The 20,024-nt window shown below is 47.0% G+C and overlaps 2 protein-coding genes across 10 annotated transcripts in view; one reads left to right on the top strand and one right to left on the bottom strand.

The window, feature by feature from the left end:
- TUBGCP4 (tubulin gamma complex component 4) overlaps positions 1-12,902 on the top strand; it is a 63,734-nt gene extending 50,832 nt beyond the window's left edge. Inside the window, exon 18 of the mRNA XM_075207884.1 lies at positions 12,665-12,902. Coding sequence (XP_075063985.1) covers positions 12,665-12,677 — 13 coding nt within the window. The 3' untranslated portion in view covers positions 12,678-12,902. The remainder of the gene's footprint in view (positions 1-12,664) is intronic.
- A 1,678-nt stretch (positions 12,903-14,580) lies between these two features.
- The window catches only part of TP53BP1 (tumor protein p53 binding protein 1), a 119,922-nt gene continuing 114,478 nt past the window's right edge, over positions 14,581-20,024 (bottom strand). For all 9 annotated transcript variants that reach the window (XM_075207875.1, XM_075207882.1, XM_075207874.1 and 6 more), the window contains one exon: positions 14,581-14,968. In XM_075207875.1, coding sequence (XP_075063976.1) covers positions 14,781-14,968 — 188 coding nt within the window. In that variant the 3' untranslated portion in view covers positions 14,581-14,780. The remainder of the gene's footprint in view (positions 14,969-20,024) is intronic.

Genomic DNA, 20,024 nt, shown 5'->3' with positions numbered 1-20,024 from the left:
CTTAATCTTATGGGACTGGCCTTCATGGCCCATCAGTAGATGGAATGGAAATCCCCATCTCGAGAGGGGGGAGGGAAAGTGTGGCTTATGGTGAAGAGGAGATGGTTTCCCACTTTGATGCCAGAAGAGCTTTGACAAAGCAAGAACATTGTTTAATGTAGTACAGTAAGTATACTTTGACAGACATCTTCCTAGTTTGCCCTCAATTTGGCTTTGTAGCATTTTACTCAGTCAGGCATGCAGTGACACAAACACGGGTTTGACTAAATAAATTGTGAAAATTCACCGGTTTGTGTACATTTCAGCTTAGTAAGATATATCTCCCATCCAGTTCAACACTACTGGAGATTAGTTAGTATTTCACAGACTTGTGTATGATAACCTGTGAAGATACCAGGTTTATCTGGCCCAATGCTACCCACTTCACGCTGGCTGGCCACCCACTGGTGCCTTCCTATGCCAGGGAAGTCTACCCAGTACATTCTAGGATTTGTATAGTCACTCGGGCAAATGCAGTTATAAAAAAAGAGGATTTATATACTTACGTTAAATCCGTTTCTCTGATTCCTTCTGGGGGACACTGCTTACCATGGGTTGTGGAGGGGAGCACGGGAGTTGGCACCTAGCTAGTTAATCTTTAGCACTGCTGACAGACCCCTCCCCTCTACAATCCCCCCGCCTCTTCCTCCTCAGTTAATTTAAAAAGCCCCAAGGAGATAGGTCAATCAACCAAGAGCACACAGAGGAAAGGCAGAAGGGAGGGATCGCAGTGTCCCCCAGACGGAATCGGAGAAACGGATTTAACGTAAGTACATAAATCCTCTTTTCTCTTTCATCCAGTCTGGGGGACACTGCTTACCATGGGGACGTTCTAAAGCAGCCCCCTAAGGGTGGGACCGCTCTGAAAGCCCCGCTCGTAGAGCACTACGAGCGAAATTTGCATCCCCGGAAGCGAATACATTAAATTGATAGAATTTGGTAAATGTGTGGATAGAAGACCATGTGGCTGCCCTGCAAAGCTGATCAGCAGAAGCCCCATTTCTTGCTGCCCATGACGCCCCTACCAATCTGGTGGAATGGGCCGTAAGTCTCTCTGGCACTGGAAGGTTAGCTCTTATGTAAGCCTGCTTAATAGTTGCCGTAATCCATCTTGCAATGGACTGTTTAGAGGCTGGCCAGCCTCTTTTATTAGAATCATAGAGGACAAACAGGGAATCGGTTCGTCTAATTTGAGATGTTCTTTTTACATAAATACAGAGAGCCCTAACCACATCTAACTTTTCTATAGACTGCAGATCAGACTGAGAAGTAGATGAAAAAACGGAACTACAATTTCCTGGTTGAAATGGAAGGATGACACCACTTTTGGAACAAAAGAGGGGATCGTTCTCAAAACCGCTCTGTCCTCGTGAAAAACCAGATATGGTTACCGGCAAGATTGAGCGCCCAATTCCGATACCCTACATGCCGATGCAATCGTTAAAAGAAAAACAACCTTCCAGGTCAAACACCTAAAATCTGCCTCAAGTAAAGGCTCAAAAGGAGGCCTTTTAAGCATGTCAGTACCAGGTTAAGATCCCATGGTGCTGTAGGCAGAACATAGGGAGGTTGAATATGTAAGAACCCTGAAGAAAAGTCTTGATATCTGGCAAATCTGCTAATTTCAGGTGAAAAAAAAGACTGAAAGTGCCGATACCTGAACTTTTAGGGAACCTAAACGAAGCCCTGCTTCGAGCCCATCCTGAAGAAAAGCCAATAAGCGAGGGAGACGAAAGGAGGACGTGTGACATGTCCTTATTTCACACCATCTGATATAAGCTCTCCAGATTCGATGATAGATGCGAGCTGAAACTGGCTTTCGAGCTCGCATCATAGTGTTCACTACACTGGAGGAAAAACCCCTAGCCCTCCAGAGGCTGGCTTCAACAGCCATGCCGTTAAACTGAGCTGAGGTAAATTCTGGTGACGGAAGGGACCCTGAAGAAGGTCGTCTCGTGACGGAAGACGAAATCCTTGTTCTACCGCCATAGAGATTATGTCCGCGTACCACACTCTGCGTGGCCATGAGGGAGCTATTAGAATTACCGGCAGACCGCTTTGCCTTACTCGTCTGAGCACGCGAGGAAGCATGGGAATCGGGGGAAACAGGTATCCCAACCTGAACTCCCATGACATCGTCATGACGTCCCCTGCCACCGCTAAGGGGTCTCTTGCCCTTGCGCAAAACCTGTGAACTTTTTTGTTGTGTCTGGAGGCCATGAGATCTATATCCGGAAGACCCCACCTCTGAACTAGAGACTGAAATACTTCTGGATAGAGTGACCACTCCCCCGGCATCATTTGATTTCGACTTAGGTAATCGGCCTCCCAATTCTTTATTCCTGGAATGAATACTGGCGAAATTGCTGGGATATACTGTTCTGCCCAAACAAAAATCTGAGCTGCAATTTCCATTGCAGTTGCACTCCTGGTTCCTCCCTGCCTGTTGACATATGCCACAGCCGTGGCATTGTCGGACTGAACTCTGACAGGGTGGCCCTAGAGGAGGGACTGGGCCCCCCGAAGGGCTAAAAGAATTGCCTTCAACTCCAACACATTTATTGATAAGGCTGATTCCTGAACCGACCAAAGTCCCTGGAGCCGGAGGTGCAGGATTACCGCCCCCCAACCTCTCAGGCTGGCATCTGTCGTGGCTATGATCCATGACCATGGAGCGAAAGACCTGCCCACCGACATGTGATCCTGATTCAGCCACCACTGGAGCGATTCTTTCGCCCCCGGAGACAGCGAGATCCTCTGGAGATCCAAGTGTATGTGGGATCCTGACCATTTCCGTAACAGATCCCACTGGAAGCATCAAGAATGAGCCCGACCGAAGGGGATCATCTCGAAGGAGGCCACCATCTTCCCAAGCAACCTCATGCACAAATGAATTGAGGGATTGGGAGATTACAAGACCTGAGTTGTTATAGCCCGGATAGAACTGATCTTCTCCGTAGGCAGGAACACCTTCCGCCGACTGGTATCCATGATAAGTCCCAGGAAGACCATGCGTTGACACAGAACCATCTGGGATTTCTTTAAGTCGATCAGCCACCCATGGCTCTCGAGGACTGCCAAGGTGAGGGATAAGTGCTAACGTAAGCAAATCTCAGAGGAGGATTTGATGAGCAGATCGTCCAAATAAGGCACGACCTGAACTCCCTTTAAGTGAAGACACACTGCCATGACCGACATGATCTTCGTGAAGACCCTCGGAGCTGTGGAGAGGCTGAAGGGAAGGGCCCAAAACTGATAGTGGGCGAAGCCCACTGTGAATCTTAGGAGAGACTGATGGTCGCTCCAAATGGGAACGTGGAGGTATGCATCCTTTATGTCTATGAAAGCCATAAACTGATCCTTTACTAAGCCGTTTATTACCGACCTCAGGGATTCCATCCGAAATCTGTCCACCCGTAAGTGCACATTGAGGTTCTTTAGGTTTAAAATGGGTCGAAAGGACCCGTCCGGCTTCCTGACCAGAAACAGATTTTAATAAAAGCCCTGTCCCTTCTGGTTGTCTGGGACCCTGCAGATGACTCTTTGCGAAAGAAGAGAGGCGACACAAGTCTGTATTGCCTGTCTTCTTGTTGGATCTCGGGGTAGGGGGGTTACAAAGAAACTATGTGGTACCGGACCCAGCAGGTCTATCATGTACCCCCTTGATATAATGTCCCCAATCCAAGGGTCTTGGGATGACGCTGCCCATTGTTCCCGAAACAGAGACAGACGTCCCCCCACTGGCGCCACTTCCGGATAGAGTGGTCGTCAGGACGCAGGCTTCTCCTGTGTCTTGGATGCCTGGCGCCTAGCTGCAAACGAGGATCTACCCCTGACAGAGGAGCCGGGAGAATTTGGTTGTCTACCTCTAAATGACTGTCCTCTAGGCAAGGAGATCCCCCTAAAGGGCCGACGAAAGGAGCTGACCCGAGGAGTTTTGCGCCCCCCCCCCCCCCCCCCCTGTGCTGTGTTCTGGGCCGCCTCATAAAGGTACCCCGATGCCCCTTTCAAATGCAAGCCAGGGGAAGTAAATCAGAGTCCTGTAAGGCCTCTGCCAGTTGGTCTGCCCATGCTTCCATGGCTCTAGCAACCCAAGCTGAAGCAAATGTTGGTCTAAAGGAAGAACCCACAGCCACAAATATAGATTTCAGCTGGGATTCCACTCTGCGATCATTGGCATCCTGCAGAGTTGCTGAACCTGGCACTGGTAGTAAAGTGTGTTTGGCCAAACGGGCTACTGGAATATCCACTTTGGGAATACTCTCCCAGCGAGCCACATCTTCCTCCTGCAACGGATATAGGGAAGAGAACCTTCTGGGAACAGAGAACCTTCTATCAGGCTGTTTCCAGGCTCCCTCTGCAATATCTCTGAGTTCTACAGAAGGGGGAAACGGATAGCCTTCCTTTTGGCCTTCTTAAAGAGACTTCTGTCTCCGGTTCTGGGAGGTCCAACGCTTGTCTCACCGCTAAAACCAAATCATCAATAAATTGGCTTTTAGTGTTTTCTTCCTGTTCCAAAGGTTGAACCTGGACAGAATCAGAATTTATTTCCCCCTCCTCTTCTGAAAACCCCTCAGAGTCTGAAAGGACCGTAATGGTATCAGCGGATCTAGGCCGCTTCCTTTTAGCAGGCGGGATGTTTGGGGATTCAAGTAACTGGTTTAGTTTATCCAAACCCTTAATAAATGCTGCGGAGGAACCTGCCTGGGTGGCCTCCCTGACACAGTCCTCTTTAGCACAGATGGTTTTACAATCCAGTCAGTTGCTATCTAGTGTGGCAGCCTCCGCACGGTTATCGGGGAGACCCCTTGTCACTCACTATTCAGGCACCCCATTCTTCTCTCCCTGTCAGTGAGAGCCTCTGCTGTGAGTGTGTTCTCTATAATAGAACACACTCCCATGTCTGCCACCTATATAAAAGTTAAAATAATGAAATGAAATAAAATTAAAGTAAAAAATACATGCAGACGCTAAAACACTGCCCAACTCCATGGGCACCTAAAAAAAAAACTGAGGAGGAAGAGGCGGGGGGATTGTAGAGGGGAGAGGGGTCTGTCAGCAGTGCTAAAGATTAACTAGCTAGGTGCCAACTCCCGTGCTCCCCTCCACAACCCATGGTAAGCAGTGTTCCCCCAGACTGGATGAAAGAGAAATACACCAGTATATTTATTGTCATACAAACACTAGAATATTATGTACACACAATAAATAAATGTCAGGCAGGTTTACCACATCATCTCTCCCTTACCCCACTAGTTTAAGGAGTTATAGTCACCTGGCTGTCCAGACTTCATGACCCATGGATCTCTCTCAGCTGCATATATAGACTATAGTAGAGAACGACAACTCAAAACCAGTCTTACACTCTTCATGAATGAAATCCCAGAATAAACACCCCCCCCCCCCTGCTGGGATGCAGACAGAACGTCTGGACTAGTCCTAAGGAGAACAATTGATACTAATTGGCTTCCGAAGATAAGGTAGAAGTGAGCCCCACCTAAAATTAACCCCTTCCACTACTTTGTGATGTCACAGGGTCCCCAGATGTTCCATGCTTCCTGTAGAGGAAGGAGGGGGGAGAATGAATGCAGCTCCAGCCCTCTCACCTGTATCCTGGACACCACCTGATCTTTACCCATAACCCTCCTGGCTTCAGTTTAAAGACAATGAATAACATTACTGCAAGTCATCAATATATAAAACACAATATACATATTTACATTGAACTACAATGTCCCCTTAACCACATGTAATTGGACAATGCAGTTGTGAGCTGAGGAACAAAAGCAATGGCTATAAAAAGTACTATAATCCACATTATGTGAGACGAGAAACAGAATGGTTACAGGGTTATCACACTCGTTTCGTCACATAACTGAATGCTATCTCTCCCCCCCCTTTAAGAGTGTTGTGTGTAAGAGGAATTGTATGTTTAACCTACCCAAGGTCCATGCAAATGCAAACCTGAGCCTAAAATGCAACCATAGATACAACTCTAACACTGTATAAGGAAGGGCATTGGGATAAGAGGATTTATGTACTTACGTTAAATCCGTTTCTCTGATTCCGTCTGGGGGACACTGCTTACCATGGGTTGTGGAGGGAGCTTGGGGGAGTTGGCACCTAACTAGTTAAGTTTTAGTACTGCCGACAGACCCCTCCCCTCTACAATCCCCCTGGACTCTTCAGTTTATTAAAAAAGCCCTAGGAGTAAGGCCAGTCAAACAAGAGCACACAGAAGAACAGAAGAAGGGAGGGATCGCAGTGTCCCCCAGACGGAGTCAGAGAAACGGATTTAACGTAAGTACATAAATCCTCTTTTCGCTTTCATCCAGTCTGGGGGACACTGCTTACCATGGGGACGTTATAAAGCAGCCCCTTAAGGGTGGGACTACTCTGAAAATCCCGCTCGCAAAGCATTACGAGCGAAATCTGCATCCGTAGATGCAAATACATTAAATTGGTAAAATTTTGTAAACGTGTGGACAGAGGACCAGGTGGCTGCTCTGCAAAGCTGGTCCGCAGAAGCCCCATTTCTCGCTGCCCACGACGCCCCTGCCGATCTGGTGGAATGGGCCGTAAGTCTCTCTGGCACAGGACGGTTAGCCTTTATGTAAGCATGTCTAATCGTTGCCGTAATCCATCTAGCGATGGACTGTTTTGAGGCTGGCCAGCCTCTCTTATTAGCATCATAGAGGACAAACAAAGAATCTGTACGTCTAATTTGTGAAGTTCTTTTTACATAGATGCGCAGAGCCCTAACCACATCCAACTTTTCCATAGTCTGGAGATCAGATTGGGAAGAGGATGAAAAGGCCGGGACTACAATGTCTTGGTTAAGGTGAAAAGCCGAAACTACCTTCGGAACGAAGGAAGGAAGGAAGGGTTCTTAGGACCGCTCTGTCCTCGTGGAAAACCAAATATGGTTCCCGACAGGACAAGGCTCCTAATTCCGAAACTCTTCGAGCAGAAGCGATGGCTAAAGAAAGAGGACCTTCCAGGTCAACCACTTTAATTCTGACACACGCAAGGGCTCAAAAGGAGGCCCTTTAAGCATTTCCAGTACCAGATTGAGATCCCATGGTGCTGTCGGCTGAACATAGGGAGGCTGAATATGCAGTACTCCCTGGAGAAAAGTCCTGATATCCGGTAAATCGGCTAATTTCTTATGGAAAAAAAACGAAAGTGCCGATACCTGGACCTTTAGGGAACCTAACCTGAGACCTGCCTCCAGGCCATCCTGAAGGAACGCTAACAAGCGAGTGAGGCGAAAGGAGGATGAGTGGCAAGTCCTACTTTCGCACCATCTAATATAAGCTCTCCAAATCCTGTGATAGATGCGAGCTGAAACTGGTTTTCTGGCTCGCATGAGGGTGTTCACCACATCTGGAGAGAAACCTCTAGCTCTCCAGAGGCTGGCTTCAACAGCCATGCCGTTAAACTGAGCTGAGGTAAATTCTGGTGTAGGAATGGACCCCCTGCCTGACCCGTCTTAGGATGCGAGGAAGCATGGAGATAGGAGGAAATAGATACCCCATCCTGAACTCCCATGGCATGGTCATGACGTCTATTGCCACGGCTAAGGGGTCTCTTGACCTTGCGCAAAACCTGGGAACCTTCCTGTTGTGTCTGGAGGCCATGAGATCTATGTCCGGAAGGCCCCACCTCTGAACCAGGGACTGAAACACTTCCGGATGCAGAGACCACTCCCCCGGCATCATCTGGTTGCGACTGAGATAGTCTGCTTCCCAGTTGCGTATTCCTGGAATGAATACAGCCGATATTGCCGGAACATGAAGTTCTGCCCAAGACAAAATCTGGGCTGCAATTTTCATTGCTGCTGCACTCCTGGTTCCTCCCTGTCTGTTGACATATGCTACAGCCGTGGCATTGTCGGATTGAATTCTGTCAGGGTGGCCCTGGAGGAGGGATTGTCCTCCTTTGAGGGCTAGGAGAATAGCCTTCAGTTCCAACACATTTATGGATAGGGATGATTCCTGAACCGACCAAAGGCCTTGAAGCCGGGGGTGAAGGATTACCGCCCCCCAACCTTTCAGGCTGGCGTCTGTCGTTGCTATGACCCACGCCCCCGGAGAGAAGGATCTGCCCACTGTTAAGTGATCCTGAATCAGCCACCACTGGAGGGATTCCCTGGACCTCGGGGATAGAGAGATCTTCTGTAGGTCCAGACGTAGGTGGGATCCTGACCACTTTGTTAACAGATCCCACTGAAAACAGCGAGAGCGGGCTCGAGCAAAGGGAATGGTCTCGAAGGAGGCCACCATCTTTCCCAGCAACCGCATGCACAAATGGATTGAGGGTCTGGGAGAGGACAAGACCTGGGAGGTTATACTCTGAATTGAGGTGGCCTTTTCGACAGGCAGGAACACCTTTTGTTGGCTGGTGTCCATGATGAGGCCCAAGAAAACCATGCGCTGACACGGGACCATCTGAGATTTCTTCAAGTTGATGAGCCATCCGTGGCTCCTGAGAATCGCCAAGGCAAGAGATAAGTGATAACGCAAACAACTCTCTGAGGAGGACTTGAAGAGCAGGTCGTCCAGATAAGGCACGACCTGAATGCCCAGAAGGTGCAGACGAGCTGCCATAACCGACATGACTTTTGTGAAAACCCTCGGTGCTGTGGAGAGGCCGAAGGGGAGGGCCCGGAACTGATAATGGGAGGGTCCTACAGTGAATCTGAGGAGGGACTGATGGCCCTTCCAAATGGGAATGTGGAGGTATGCATCTTTTATGTCTATGGAAGCCATAAATTGATCCTTCTCCAATCCGTTTATGACCGACCTCAGAGATTCCATCCGAAATCTGTCTACCCTTAGGTGTACATTGAGTGACTTTAGGTTTAAAATGGGTCGGAAGGAGCCGTCCGGCTTCTTCACAAGGAACAGGTTTGAATAAAAACCCTGTGTCTTTTGGAATTCTGGAACCCTGCAGATAACCTTCTGAGAGAGAAGAGAAGCGACACAATCCTGTATTGCTTGTCTTCTGGATGGATCTCGGGGTAGGGGGGTTACGAAGAACCGATGGGGTCTGGGACCCAGCAGGTCTATCCTGTATCCCCCTGATATAATGCCTCGAATCCAGGGGTCCTGGGAGGACTCTGTCCACTGTTGAAGAAAAAGAGACAGACGACCTCCCACTGGGGTTTCCCCCCGGGGAACCAAGTGGTCGTCAGGACGCAGGCTTCTCCTGAGTCCTGGAGGCCTGGCGCCTGGCCGAAAAAGAGGATCTTCCTCTAGAGGAGGAGCCTCGGGCATTTGGCTGTTTACCCCTAAACGACTGTCCTCTGGACAAGGAGGATCCTCGAAAGGGCTGACGGAAGGAGCTGAACCGGGGTTTTTTGCTTCTACCTGGGAAAACCGGCAAGGAAGTACTCTTGCCCCCCGTAGCCTGGGATATTAAGGTATCTAATTCCGGTCCAAACAAACCTGCTGCTGAAAAAGGAATGATTTCAACAGATTTTTTTGATTCTGCATCTCCTTCCCAGGATTTCAGCCATAGAGTTCTTCTAGCTGAAACGGATGCAGCCTGTATAGAGGAGACAGCCGCTGAATTTTGAGCCGCCTCATAAATGTACCCCCGATGCCTCTTTTAAGTGCAAGGCCAAGGGGAGTAATTCAGAACCCTGTAAGGCCTCTGCCAGCTGGTCTGCCCATACTTCCATGGCTCTAGCCACCCAAGCTGAAGCGAATGTGGGTCTAAAGGACGAACCTGCAGCCGCAAAGATAGACTTCAGTTGGGATTCAACCTTCCGGTCATTGGCATCCGGAAGGGACGCTGAACCAGGAGCTGGAAGTAAGGTGTGTTTTGCTAAACGTGCAATAGGCACATCTACTTTTGGGATACTTTCCCAACGAACTACCTCCTCCTCCTGTAAGGGGTACAAGGAGGAGAATCTTTTGGGAACTGAGAACCTCTTCTCAGGTTGTTTCCATGCTGCTTCAGCAATATCTACGAGTTCCCTAGAAGGGGGAAAACGGCAAGCCTTTCTTTTGGCTTTCTTGAACAGAATTCTGTCTCTAGGCGTAGGATCCTCCGGTTCTGGGAGGTCTAACGCTTGTCTAACTGCAAAAACCAAATCATTAACAAATTGGTTTCTAGAACTATCCTCCTGTTCCGAAGACTGAACTTGGTCAGAATCGGAATACACTGCCCCCTCATCCTCAGAAGATTCCTCAGAATCTGAAAGGACCATGATAGGGTTATTCGATCTAGGTCTCTTCCTTTTAGCGTACGGGATGTTTGGGGACTCAAGCAACAAGTTAAGCTTATTTAAACCTTTAAGGAAAGCTGTGGACCATGTCGCTTCTGTGGAGAGTGTTTTGGTCAGAAAAAGAAGAGGAAGGTCCTGGTAAGGACGCTCCAATAGACCCTGTAGTAACAGGGAGGCCCAGCTGAGTGCTATTACTAGAAGCCACCGAAGTAGCCATATTAGATAGCAATTGGTTAGATTGTAATACCATCTGAGTTAAGGAGGAAACCGACTGTCAGGGAGGCCACCCAGGCCGGCTCCTCCGTCAGAGGGGCTGTGGACTGATGAGTCCGCACAGTGGAAGCCCCTGCATCACAGGCAGAACAGAGGGCCAATTTAGGGTCCCCCTGCCCACACGGTAATTTAACTTGACATTTTGAGCAAGTAAAATATTTTGCAATAGGGCCCTTTCCCTTATCTGTCATTTTTTTATAAAGGAAGGCACACCAATCACACAGATTAATGGGTTAATCTAGCTGTGTAACAGAGAGAATAGAGAGAGATATGTATGCAGAAAACAAATTGTATAACAAGAAACAACTAATCTGTATCATAAAAGTTGTACTTGCAATAAATTAAACACCAATTGTTTTGTAGGCAAGCAGGAGACTATAATGTAAACCTTACAGCCTACTTTTTTTCCACAGAAAATAAACAATATGAGTGTTTAAAGGCAATACTCAGCCCAGGGCCATAAAGGAGAGAAGTCCACGGCAGTCTGTCCAGTGTCTGCTCCCTCAGCTCTGATCTCTCTTCCCGGGCTTCCTTTGGCGCCAAAAGACTGGGATATACCATCTCTCTGTGGAAGGAGGGGGGAACTCTATGTATTAGCTCCCCCCCCCCTTCAATAGCTCCAATCGTTGAAAAAAATAAAAAAAATGGAGCGTGACAGGTAGTGGAGACCCCTTTACAGAGGTCTCCGCAGCGACATACCCGGCGCCCTCCTCCTATGCATGAGGGGGGAACCGTGGTATAGCCCCCTTCCTCCTCTTCTCCGTAGCGCTGCTGGCCCGAAATCCTATGCCTGTCATGGCAGCGCCGGTTATCGGGGAGGCTGGAGGAGTGCAGCGGTCCATGAGACCGCTTGTCACTCCTCAGTTTAGGCACCCTTTTAGAAAGTTTCCCTGTCAGTGAGAGCCTCTGGCTCCCATCTGACAGGAGAATGCCTGCGCTGCTGGCTGTGAGTGTGTTCTCTCTCATAGAACACACTCCAGCACTAAATTTTTTTAAGATTACACTAGCTATAAAAAACGCTGCCCAACTCCAGGGCACCTGAAAAAAAACTGAAGAGTCCAGGGGGATTGTAGAGGGGAGGGGTCTGTCGGCAGTACTAAAACTTAACTAGTTAGGTGCCAACTCCCCCAAGCTCCCTCCACAACCCATGGTAAGCAGTGTCCCCCAGACTGGATGAAAGAGAAATACAAATATCACAGCATTCTGTAACTGGTGTCTATGTGTAGCATTTGGATCTTTGTCCTTAAATAGCTTCCAAATAAAGGTATAAGTATGGGGATTAGGCAGACGATAATACTAGACTGCTCATTAGCAATGGGCTTGTTGCACTGGGTTTTCATACCTTGCAGTGGTGCATGCTCTCCCATGTCACCTATGCAAGATATCTGTTACTGTGGTGATGCAATATGTATATATCGGCAGGGTTGGAGTACTTATGTTCAGCAACAATAATGCCAACACAAGTTACATTGACGTGAAAATGCTGATAGACATACCACATTCTCCACACGTTTTATGTCTGCCACATGTAAATTGCGACTGTATAAAATCTCTCCAGTCAATGACATCACTTTCAATGGAAAAAGTGAGATTAACTGTTTTAAATGGTATAATGTAATCCAGGCGGCGGGTCCCACCATTGCCGCCTTAAAATCGGCAATCTCTTTGTCCATTGGAAGTGACATCATTATGACTGGAGAGATTTTATACAGTCGCAACTCGAATGTGGCGGACATAAAGCGTGTGGAGAATGTGGTATGTCTATTATATAGTAAGTCTATATTTTCACATTGTCCCTTTGATGGGCATCGGCATTTTCACGTCTATGTAACTTGTGTCTGCATTATTGTTGGGGAACAAATGACTACCGATCTGCAGCCTCCATATTAAACTAGACAGCCCTTTTCAGTTAAAAGAAAAGCAAAAACAAAAAAACTAGAGAGCCCCTAATACTGCTTAAGAATGGAACCCCAGAAATGTAAACCTGTATTTTAATATTTCATGTACTAACCATCTAGTCATAGATCAATGAATGGTAAAATATGTTCTGCTTCTGCTATCGCACCCTTCCCTGATATTTAACACTGTGCTAATGAAAGAATATTTTCCTTTTTGCAGTTTTGGATTATGAACACAAGACAACGCTGGCCTGGAACTAAAATATCAATCAGTTGTGTTGTAGGATTTGGAAAACAGGAATCTTGTACAAATAATATTCACTCCTTTTACAGCCTCTAAAAAGTCACCCGTGGAACAAATGGACCAAAATATTTACCTGAGTGGGTAGAACTGCTTTGCAAATACAATGGCTGATGCACATTCATATATATATAATAAATATTGTTTTTTTACTTTATCCCCCTTGTTTTAATGCTCAGACTCACGGCTCTCATTGCGGTTAAAACTGCTATTTGCACAAGTCTCTACCAGCTAAGCCACATCTGAACACTGCAATTTTCTCCCATTCTTCTTTGTAATATTACTTGAGGTCCATCAGCATAGGTGGGGAGTGTTTAAATAATTCCATAGATTCAAGGGTATTTAGGTCTAAGCTTTGGCTAAGTCGCTCTAATGTGGCTTTTTCTGTATACTGAGGATGATTGTCCTAGGCCTTGGGAGTTCTATTGCAGCAAGTCTCTTGCATCAATTTGATATGTTTTCCAGCCCCTGAGACAGAAGCATCGCCATAGCATTATGCTCATGCCACCATTTTTCCCAGCAGGGAGGCTTGGACAAAAATACTATACTATAGAGGAAGATTTTACGTTCTTTAGGCGCTCACATGCTTTCTGGCAAAGTAGGTGAGATTTCATGCAAGTACTTAATAATGGTTTCATTTTTGCCTTCCACAAAGCAAATTTGTATCTAGGTTAGTGTTCCATGGGCGCTTCAGACTTAGTCTTCCGTTACAGAGATGAGTAGCCATATGCCTCTTGGTGCCCTTCCTAACAAGTGATCTTTTCACAAATTTGTTTAGGAACATGATGGCCTGATCTAGAAAATCTCACATTTGTGACTCTCCACTTCTCTTTGAGTACAGTGCTGTGGAGAAGACTAAGGGCTAGATTTATTATGCTGCGGGTTTGAAAAAGTGGGGATGTTGCCTATAGCAACCAATCAGATTCTAGCTGTCATTTTGTAGAATGTACTAAATAAATGATCTCGAATCTGATTTGTTGCTATAGGCAACATCCCCACTTTTTCAAACCTGCAGCTTAGTAAATCTAGCCCTAAGTCTTTAAAATAGTTTTACATCTTTCCCCGGATTTGTATTTCAGTATTTTTTTTTTTCCTCAGATAAGTTTACAATTGTCTTATCTTCATGATGAATCTCATTTGGAAATACACTATCCAAGTGTAGGACCTCAAATAGTTGCATTTATTATTAAATCAACAAAAAAAAAGTGAAGTGTAATGCAATCATGTGACCTCTGAAGTTTTAGATGTATCCTTTTGTGATAAGTTATTGTTTTGTGTGTAAATAAGAAAAAGCTTGCGTGCTTTTTTTGTTCTTTTTACATTAGATACATTTGGGTTGATCATGTGGAAGATTTTCTGAAGAAATCTATTTCAAAATGTAAGAAAAAAATAGTTATTTATAGAAACTGTATTTTTTAATAAAGGTTTAAGACCGTAGTTATAACCTCTACAATATGATTAAAATAAATGGATTACATGAAATGACATTATAATGCTCTGATTTAGTACCTTAGATTAAGTTAACTTATTTTGATCAATCAAAATAACTGTAATAACTACTTTTATTGAATACAATGTTAGCCTTAGATACAGGTTTCCAAAAAAGAGTAAAATAGATATTTTGAAAGTCTCTCACCTTGCATTGCCTTTTCTGTAATTTGCTTCTAAGTAATTACTCTACATGAAGCACTAAACTCCATTTCACTTTACAAAAGCCAGTTTTAACTACTTTTTAACATGTATGAATGCTCGTTACGCAGATTTGTAAATGAGGCTTTAATAAGTCACGTTTACCATTTAAGTATACATAAAAATGGAACTGGAGATGGACGAAATAAAACAAGGAGATTCAACATTTATTTTTATCATAAAAGTCCAGCAGTTAAAACTATGTACAAGTGGACACATGCAAGTGTAGAGTAAACAACACAAACATTTAAAACTATCTAAAACTTCAGTAAAACACCGTATGCACAATGCAAGGAGCAGCAAAAGTAGGGAGAGCTGATAAAAGGACAATGACATCAGTGTAGTTTTAACCTGAAATATAATCATGTTTGTATTTTAGGTGTTTGTTGTAGCCAACTTGCTGTCCGTTGACGAGACATTGAATGACCCACTCTTGAGAAACTACTGGAAGGTCCAGGGCTTGGGCACATTTTAAGATGGATTCAGGACATGAACGATCTGTGATTACTACATCAAATACAGCCAAAGCAACATCTAGAAAAGACAAAAACACAGTTTAAATGTAGCAGCAGTGTCCGTTTTGATACATCTAAAAGTATTTACAACATTGACTTAAATTTTATGAAGTTGTAAAATGTCTCTCATAGTACATTCTATTTTATGAATCATTGAATGTAAACAACTAATTTTGAGGTAAATAAATTAATAAGGACCTTCTTCCAGCAAATTGTTGAGAGATTTGATCAGCCAAAAACAGACATGGTCTCCAGGTTGAACCACATTGCGAAGTAGTGCTGATCAAGGACCAGGGACCCTAAAACATTTCTTGACAGTGCTTTGTCGGTTCCATGGTATTTCCAACTCATTTATCCGATTCCTCCGGTGGCACTGCTTCCATACATCCTCAAAAAGGTGTAACTTCGGGTGCTGTTGGTGGCACCAGACTTGCCAAAATGATCATGCTACAGACACTGAGCATGTCAATGGGTCCATTATGGCATATTCCACTAAGGAAGATTGTTATTTTCTCTTTCCTGCCATTGGGGGACACTGCAAGACAATGGGGTATAGTAGTGGGTGTGGGCGTTTAGGCACTTACCAACTTCTTTGATCTCTACACTCCCCTCCTCTACTATGCCCCTCCTCTCCTGTGGATACCTCAGTTTTTTTTAAACTGCCTTAGGAGTTAGGTCACTTTGGTATAGGCTCCTGCCTATATACCTAGTTTAGTTAGATATTTACATGTTTTTATTTTAAATTTTTGTCCTTTTTACTTAAGGTACCTCGCAGGGATTGATCCTAGGACCCAGAGGGGTGAACAGCCCGGTGGCTTCCTTCACTCTGGGTCCCTGCGAAAGGTAAGAAGCAGCTGCTGCCCACTTACCCTGCACCTCTTGCCAGCAGTCCATCCCCTAGAGACAAGCTTTTAGCAGGTTCCTGTTTATTCATTTTGCCCATTAACTCTTTAGGTGCCCCACATAGGAACTCTAAATAGAGAACTGGGGCACAGCGTTACATGTCGCATGGGGGAGATACAGGGATCCGTCTACCCCTGCCAATTGACTGACCGACAAGCCCCCCTCCCACTAGACAACGAGCATCAGGGGTCTAGTGCGCTCCGCTCTCCATAGGAGACCCAGCCCAGCCTCCCCCACCAAGGTTCTTTTCGACCCCCATCCCCTCTTGCCCCTCAGGCGTCAGGCACTTCAGAAGGCTATTCCAAAGCTACTGGGAGCCGGCGTCATTGTCCCCGTTCCAGTGCAGGAAAGAGGTCCGAGGTTCTACTCCATCCTCTTCCTAGTGCCAAAACAGGACGGATCTTTACGTCCAATCTTAAACCTGCAGTGCCTAAACAAGCAGGTAATTACCCATAGGTTCAAGATGGAGTCCCTTTGGACGATGATCGCAAGCATGGAGCAGGGAGAGTTCCTAGCATCCATCGACATCAAGGATGCCTGCATGTCCCCATATGGGATCAGCATCACTGCCTTCTTTGCTTCGCAGTAGGGTCGGACCACTTTCAGTTCAGGGTCCTACCCTTCGGGCTAGCCTCTGCGCCACGCATGTTCACAAAACTCATGGCCACTATGGCGGGAATTCTAAGACAGAAGGGTGTCACACTAGTCCTTTATCTAGACAATCTTCATTTGAAGGCCCCGTCTGCAGAACTCTTAGCTCGCCATATCCGAACCTCCATGCGGTTCCTGGAGGCCCATGGGTGGATTCTAAACTTACTAAAATCCTCCCTCATCCCAGCGAATGCGCTTCCTGGGTCTAGTGTTCGACACGGTTACCCAGAGAGTCTACTTACCACAAGCCAAGATCAGCGCCCTCCAGCGCAGGACCATGACCTTGTTGGCCCGAGCACAGGCATCCATGCTCAGCTGCATGAACCTTCTGGGGACCATGGTTTCAGTATACGAGGCGGTGCCTTTCGCTCAGTTCTATTCCCACCCTCTCCAATTAGAGATCCTACGGAAGTGGTTGGGGTCTCAGGAGCATCTAGACAGGCAGATTATTCGCCTGTCGAAACCAACTCGCTTGTCCCTGACGTTGTGGTTGACCACGCAGAATCTAGCCTAGGGTCAGATATTCCAGACGGGCTTCTGGACTGTGAGGACACCAGGGTTATAACCAAAGCTCTCTAGATACCCAGTCCTCTAGGTTCACAGGTCACACAGGTAAGGAGACAGGAAAGAAATAATAATCCCTTTTATTAAACAGAGTGCACACACTTAGTAAAATACAACAGTGCTCCCCAAGGAGAAACTTGTTCCCCCACCAAATATATCAAGTGTCAGAAAATCACCAGTGCAAGTAAAAACTCCCCAACAAAGTCCCCAGCAGGTTACCTCCAAGCACAGAGTCCTAGCAGGCCCAAACTCCTGGTAATAAAATCCACAGTTGACAATCCAAGTGGGCCAGGGTTTCCGATCCTTAAGGTGGGTCTGTGTATCTTGATGATCCCAGCTGCTCGGCCAACTCTCCACCAATTTGGTGGGACCCTGGGTATAGTCTCCCTACCGATGTAGGCTCACCAATTCCCCAGAATCTGCAAGTGTCTCCCGATGAAGTGGTAACAGCATCAGTCTTAGAGGTACACTGTCCGATCTCTGTCAAGCTCCTGCCTCAAGCATTCCTTTAAGGTCCTGCGAGAATACGGTTACTCTCAAACAGTCCAAGTCCTCGCTGTGTCAAGATTCTCCAACAACAACCCCCCTCCCCCAGACAGCTCTTTTTGACCCTCCCTGGGTCAACCTCCCACTCATTGTCCTCATGTGATTGTTCGTGTGAAGAGTTTGGGTGGTAACATGGGTGGAAATAGTGCATGACATCAGTGGTCTCCCCCCTGCGGTTATGATGCCATTCGGACTGTGTTGCAGAGTTACTATAACAATAGTTAGCAAACAGGGAGAGACCCCCTCCTGATCCTCCTCTTTTAACCCCTTCCACTACTTTTTGATGTCACAGGATCCACAGCTGATTCACACTTCCTGTGAGCTGCCTGCCCCCCTCCCTCTCTGGACACCACAACAATAACAGATCTGGCCACTGGGCGGCATTAAATAACAGAGTGCGCCATGGTTGTTCAATTGGCCCACTGAGAACAGACCGGGTTGGCACGATATTCTCAATATAAGGCCCGGGTCTGTCACATGGACCTTAGTGACCACAGACGCAAATCTGTCAGGCTGGGGAGGGGTCACGGGGTCTCTAAGGTTTCAGGGACTCTGGTCTCCCCAGGAGGCTACTCTTTCAATCAATGTCCTAGAACTCAGGGCGGTTCACAGTACTTTGAATTTGTAGAGGATTCCCTGCTAGAAACCTCTGCGCCCTTGTCAATTGGACAATGCCACGGCAGTGGCATACCTAAATCACTAGGGGGAGACCCACAGCGCAGGGGCCATGCAAGAGACGGACAAAATCATAATGGGCGGAGCGCCATGTGTCACAGATCTCGGCTGTATATATCCCGGGTGTAGATAATTGGGAGGCCGACTTCCTCAGCAGACAGAAGGTCCACCCAGACGAATGGTCCCTATGCAAGGAGATTTTTGCCCTCCTAGCACAACGCTGGGGTATGCCAGAGATCGACCTCATGGCCTCCAGGCTGAATCACCAAGTCCCCCTGTACTGCTCCAAGTCCTGGGATCCTCTAGCACATGCAACGGACACCATGGCAAGTCGAAATGGTGTACCCGTTTCCCCCAATATCCATACTCTCGCAGGTACTAAAGAACCTAAAAAGAGAGCGGGTCCCGCAATCCTAGTAGCCCCTCATTTTGCTTTGCAGGGCATGGTTCTCAGACATTCTAAGAATGGCAGCAGACCCTCCGTTCCACCTGCCAATGCGCCCAGATCTCCTCGCTCAGGGCCCCCTTCTTTGCCACGATTTAGATCGTCTGACTTTGACGGCGTGGCTATTGAAACCTTAATCCTCAAAGCCAAAGGCTTCTCGCCACAGGTTATTGACACTATGATCAAGGCCAGAAAGTCATCCTCCTCGCCCATATATCAGAGTCTGGAGAACCTACATACTTTGGTGCGAGTCGCGGGATGCCCATACTTCCAGGTTTAGCCTGCCTAGGCTGTTGGCCTTCCTGCAGGGCGGTCTAGATAAGGGACTCTGACTGGGGTCCCTTAAGGTCCATGTGTCTGCGCATAATTGTTGAATATCCCTGCCGCGTTAAAACTATTACCGTTATTACGGTAATAGTTAGCTGCATTTCAGCTCGCGGCTCAGGGAGCTGAAATCCAGCGAGAAAACTACCGTGATAACGTCTTTTCCCGTGCACTATTACCGTAATAACATTAATAGTGCGCGGACCGCGAGATTTTCCCCGTTTCCGCCGAAAATTGAATATGCCCCTATATATATATATTTTCAGCGGAAACTTGCGGCTCTCAGCGAAGTCCAGACGTTTCTGCAGGGGATGCTTCATGTTCAGCCTCCTTTCACTCACCCTGTAGAGCCCTGGGACCTTAATCTGGTGCTCAGGGCATTCAGCCATCCGCCATTTGAACCCCTTCAGACGGCAGAGTTACACCACCTCACTTGGAAGACCGACATTCTCTGAGCTGATGACATAGCTAAGAGGAAAACTGAGTTGGCAATGCTCTGGCTGCACCTCACCCTTCCTGGTGTTTCACGAAGATAGAGCGGTTCTTCGCACCAAACCCTCCTTTGTCCCGAAGGTCATCTCCAGGTTCCACATGAACCAGGAGATCGTGCTGCCAGCGTCTTCCTCTGTGGACAACGACTTGCGATCACTGGATGTGGTCCGAGCCCTCCGATGCCATGTCGACCACACAGCCACAGTCCGCAAAACCAAAGATCTCTTTATCCTGTACAACCCGCAAAAGCGCGGCTGGCCGGCGTCCAAACAGGCTATTACTCGGTAGATCACCTCTACCATCAGCCTGGCCTATGTCCGAGCATCTCTCCCTGTTCCAGATTCGCTTAGGGCTCACTCTACGAGGGTGGTTGTTGCGTCATGGGCGGCGCGCCATGGTGCTTCAGCGGAGCAGCTATGCAAGGTGGCCACATGGTCATCTGTTCATACATTCGCTAAGTTTTACCAGTTGCAGG

Source organism: Mixophyes fleayi, chromosome 4 (assembly GCF_038048845.1).
Source record: "Mixophyes fleayi isolate aMixFle1 chromosome 4, aMixFle1.hap1, whole genome shotgun sequence".
NCBI classification, from domain to species: Eukaryota; Metazoa; Chordata; class Amphibia; order Anura; family Limnodynastidae; genus Mixophyes; species Mixophyes fleayi.
Note: the sequence above shows the minus strand (reverse complement) of the source record. Positions and strands in the feature narration are given on the sequence as shown.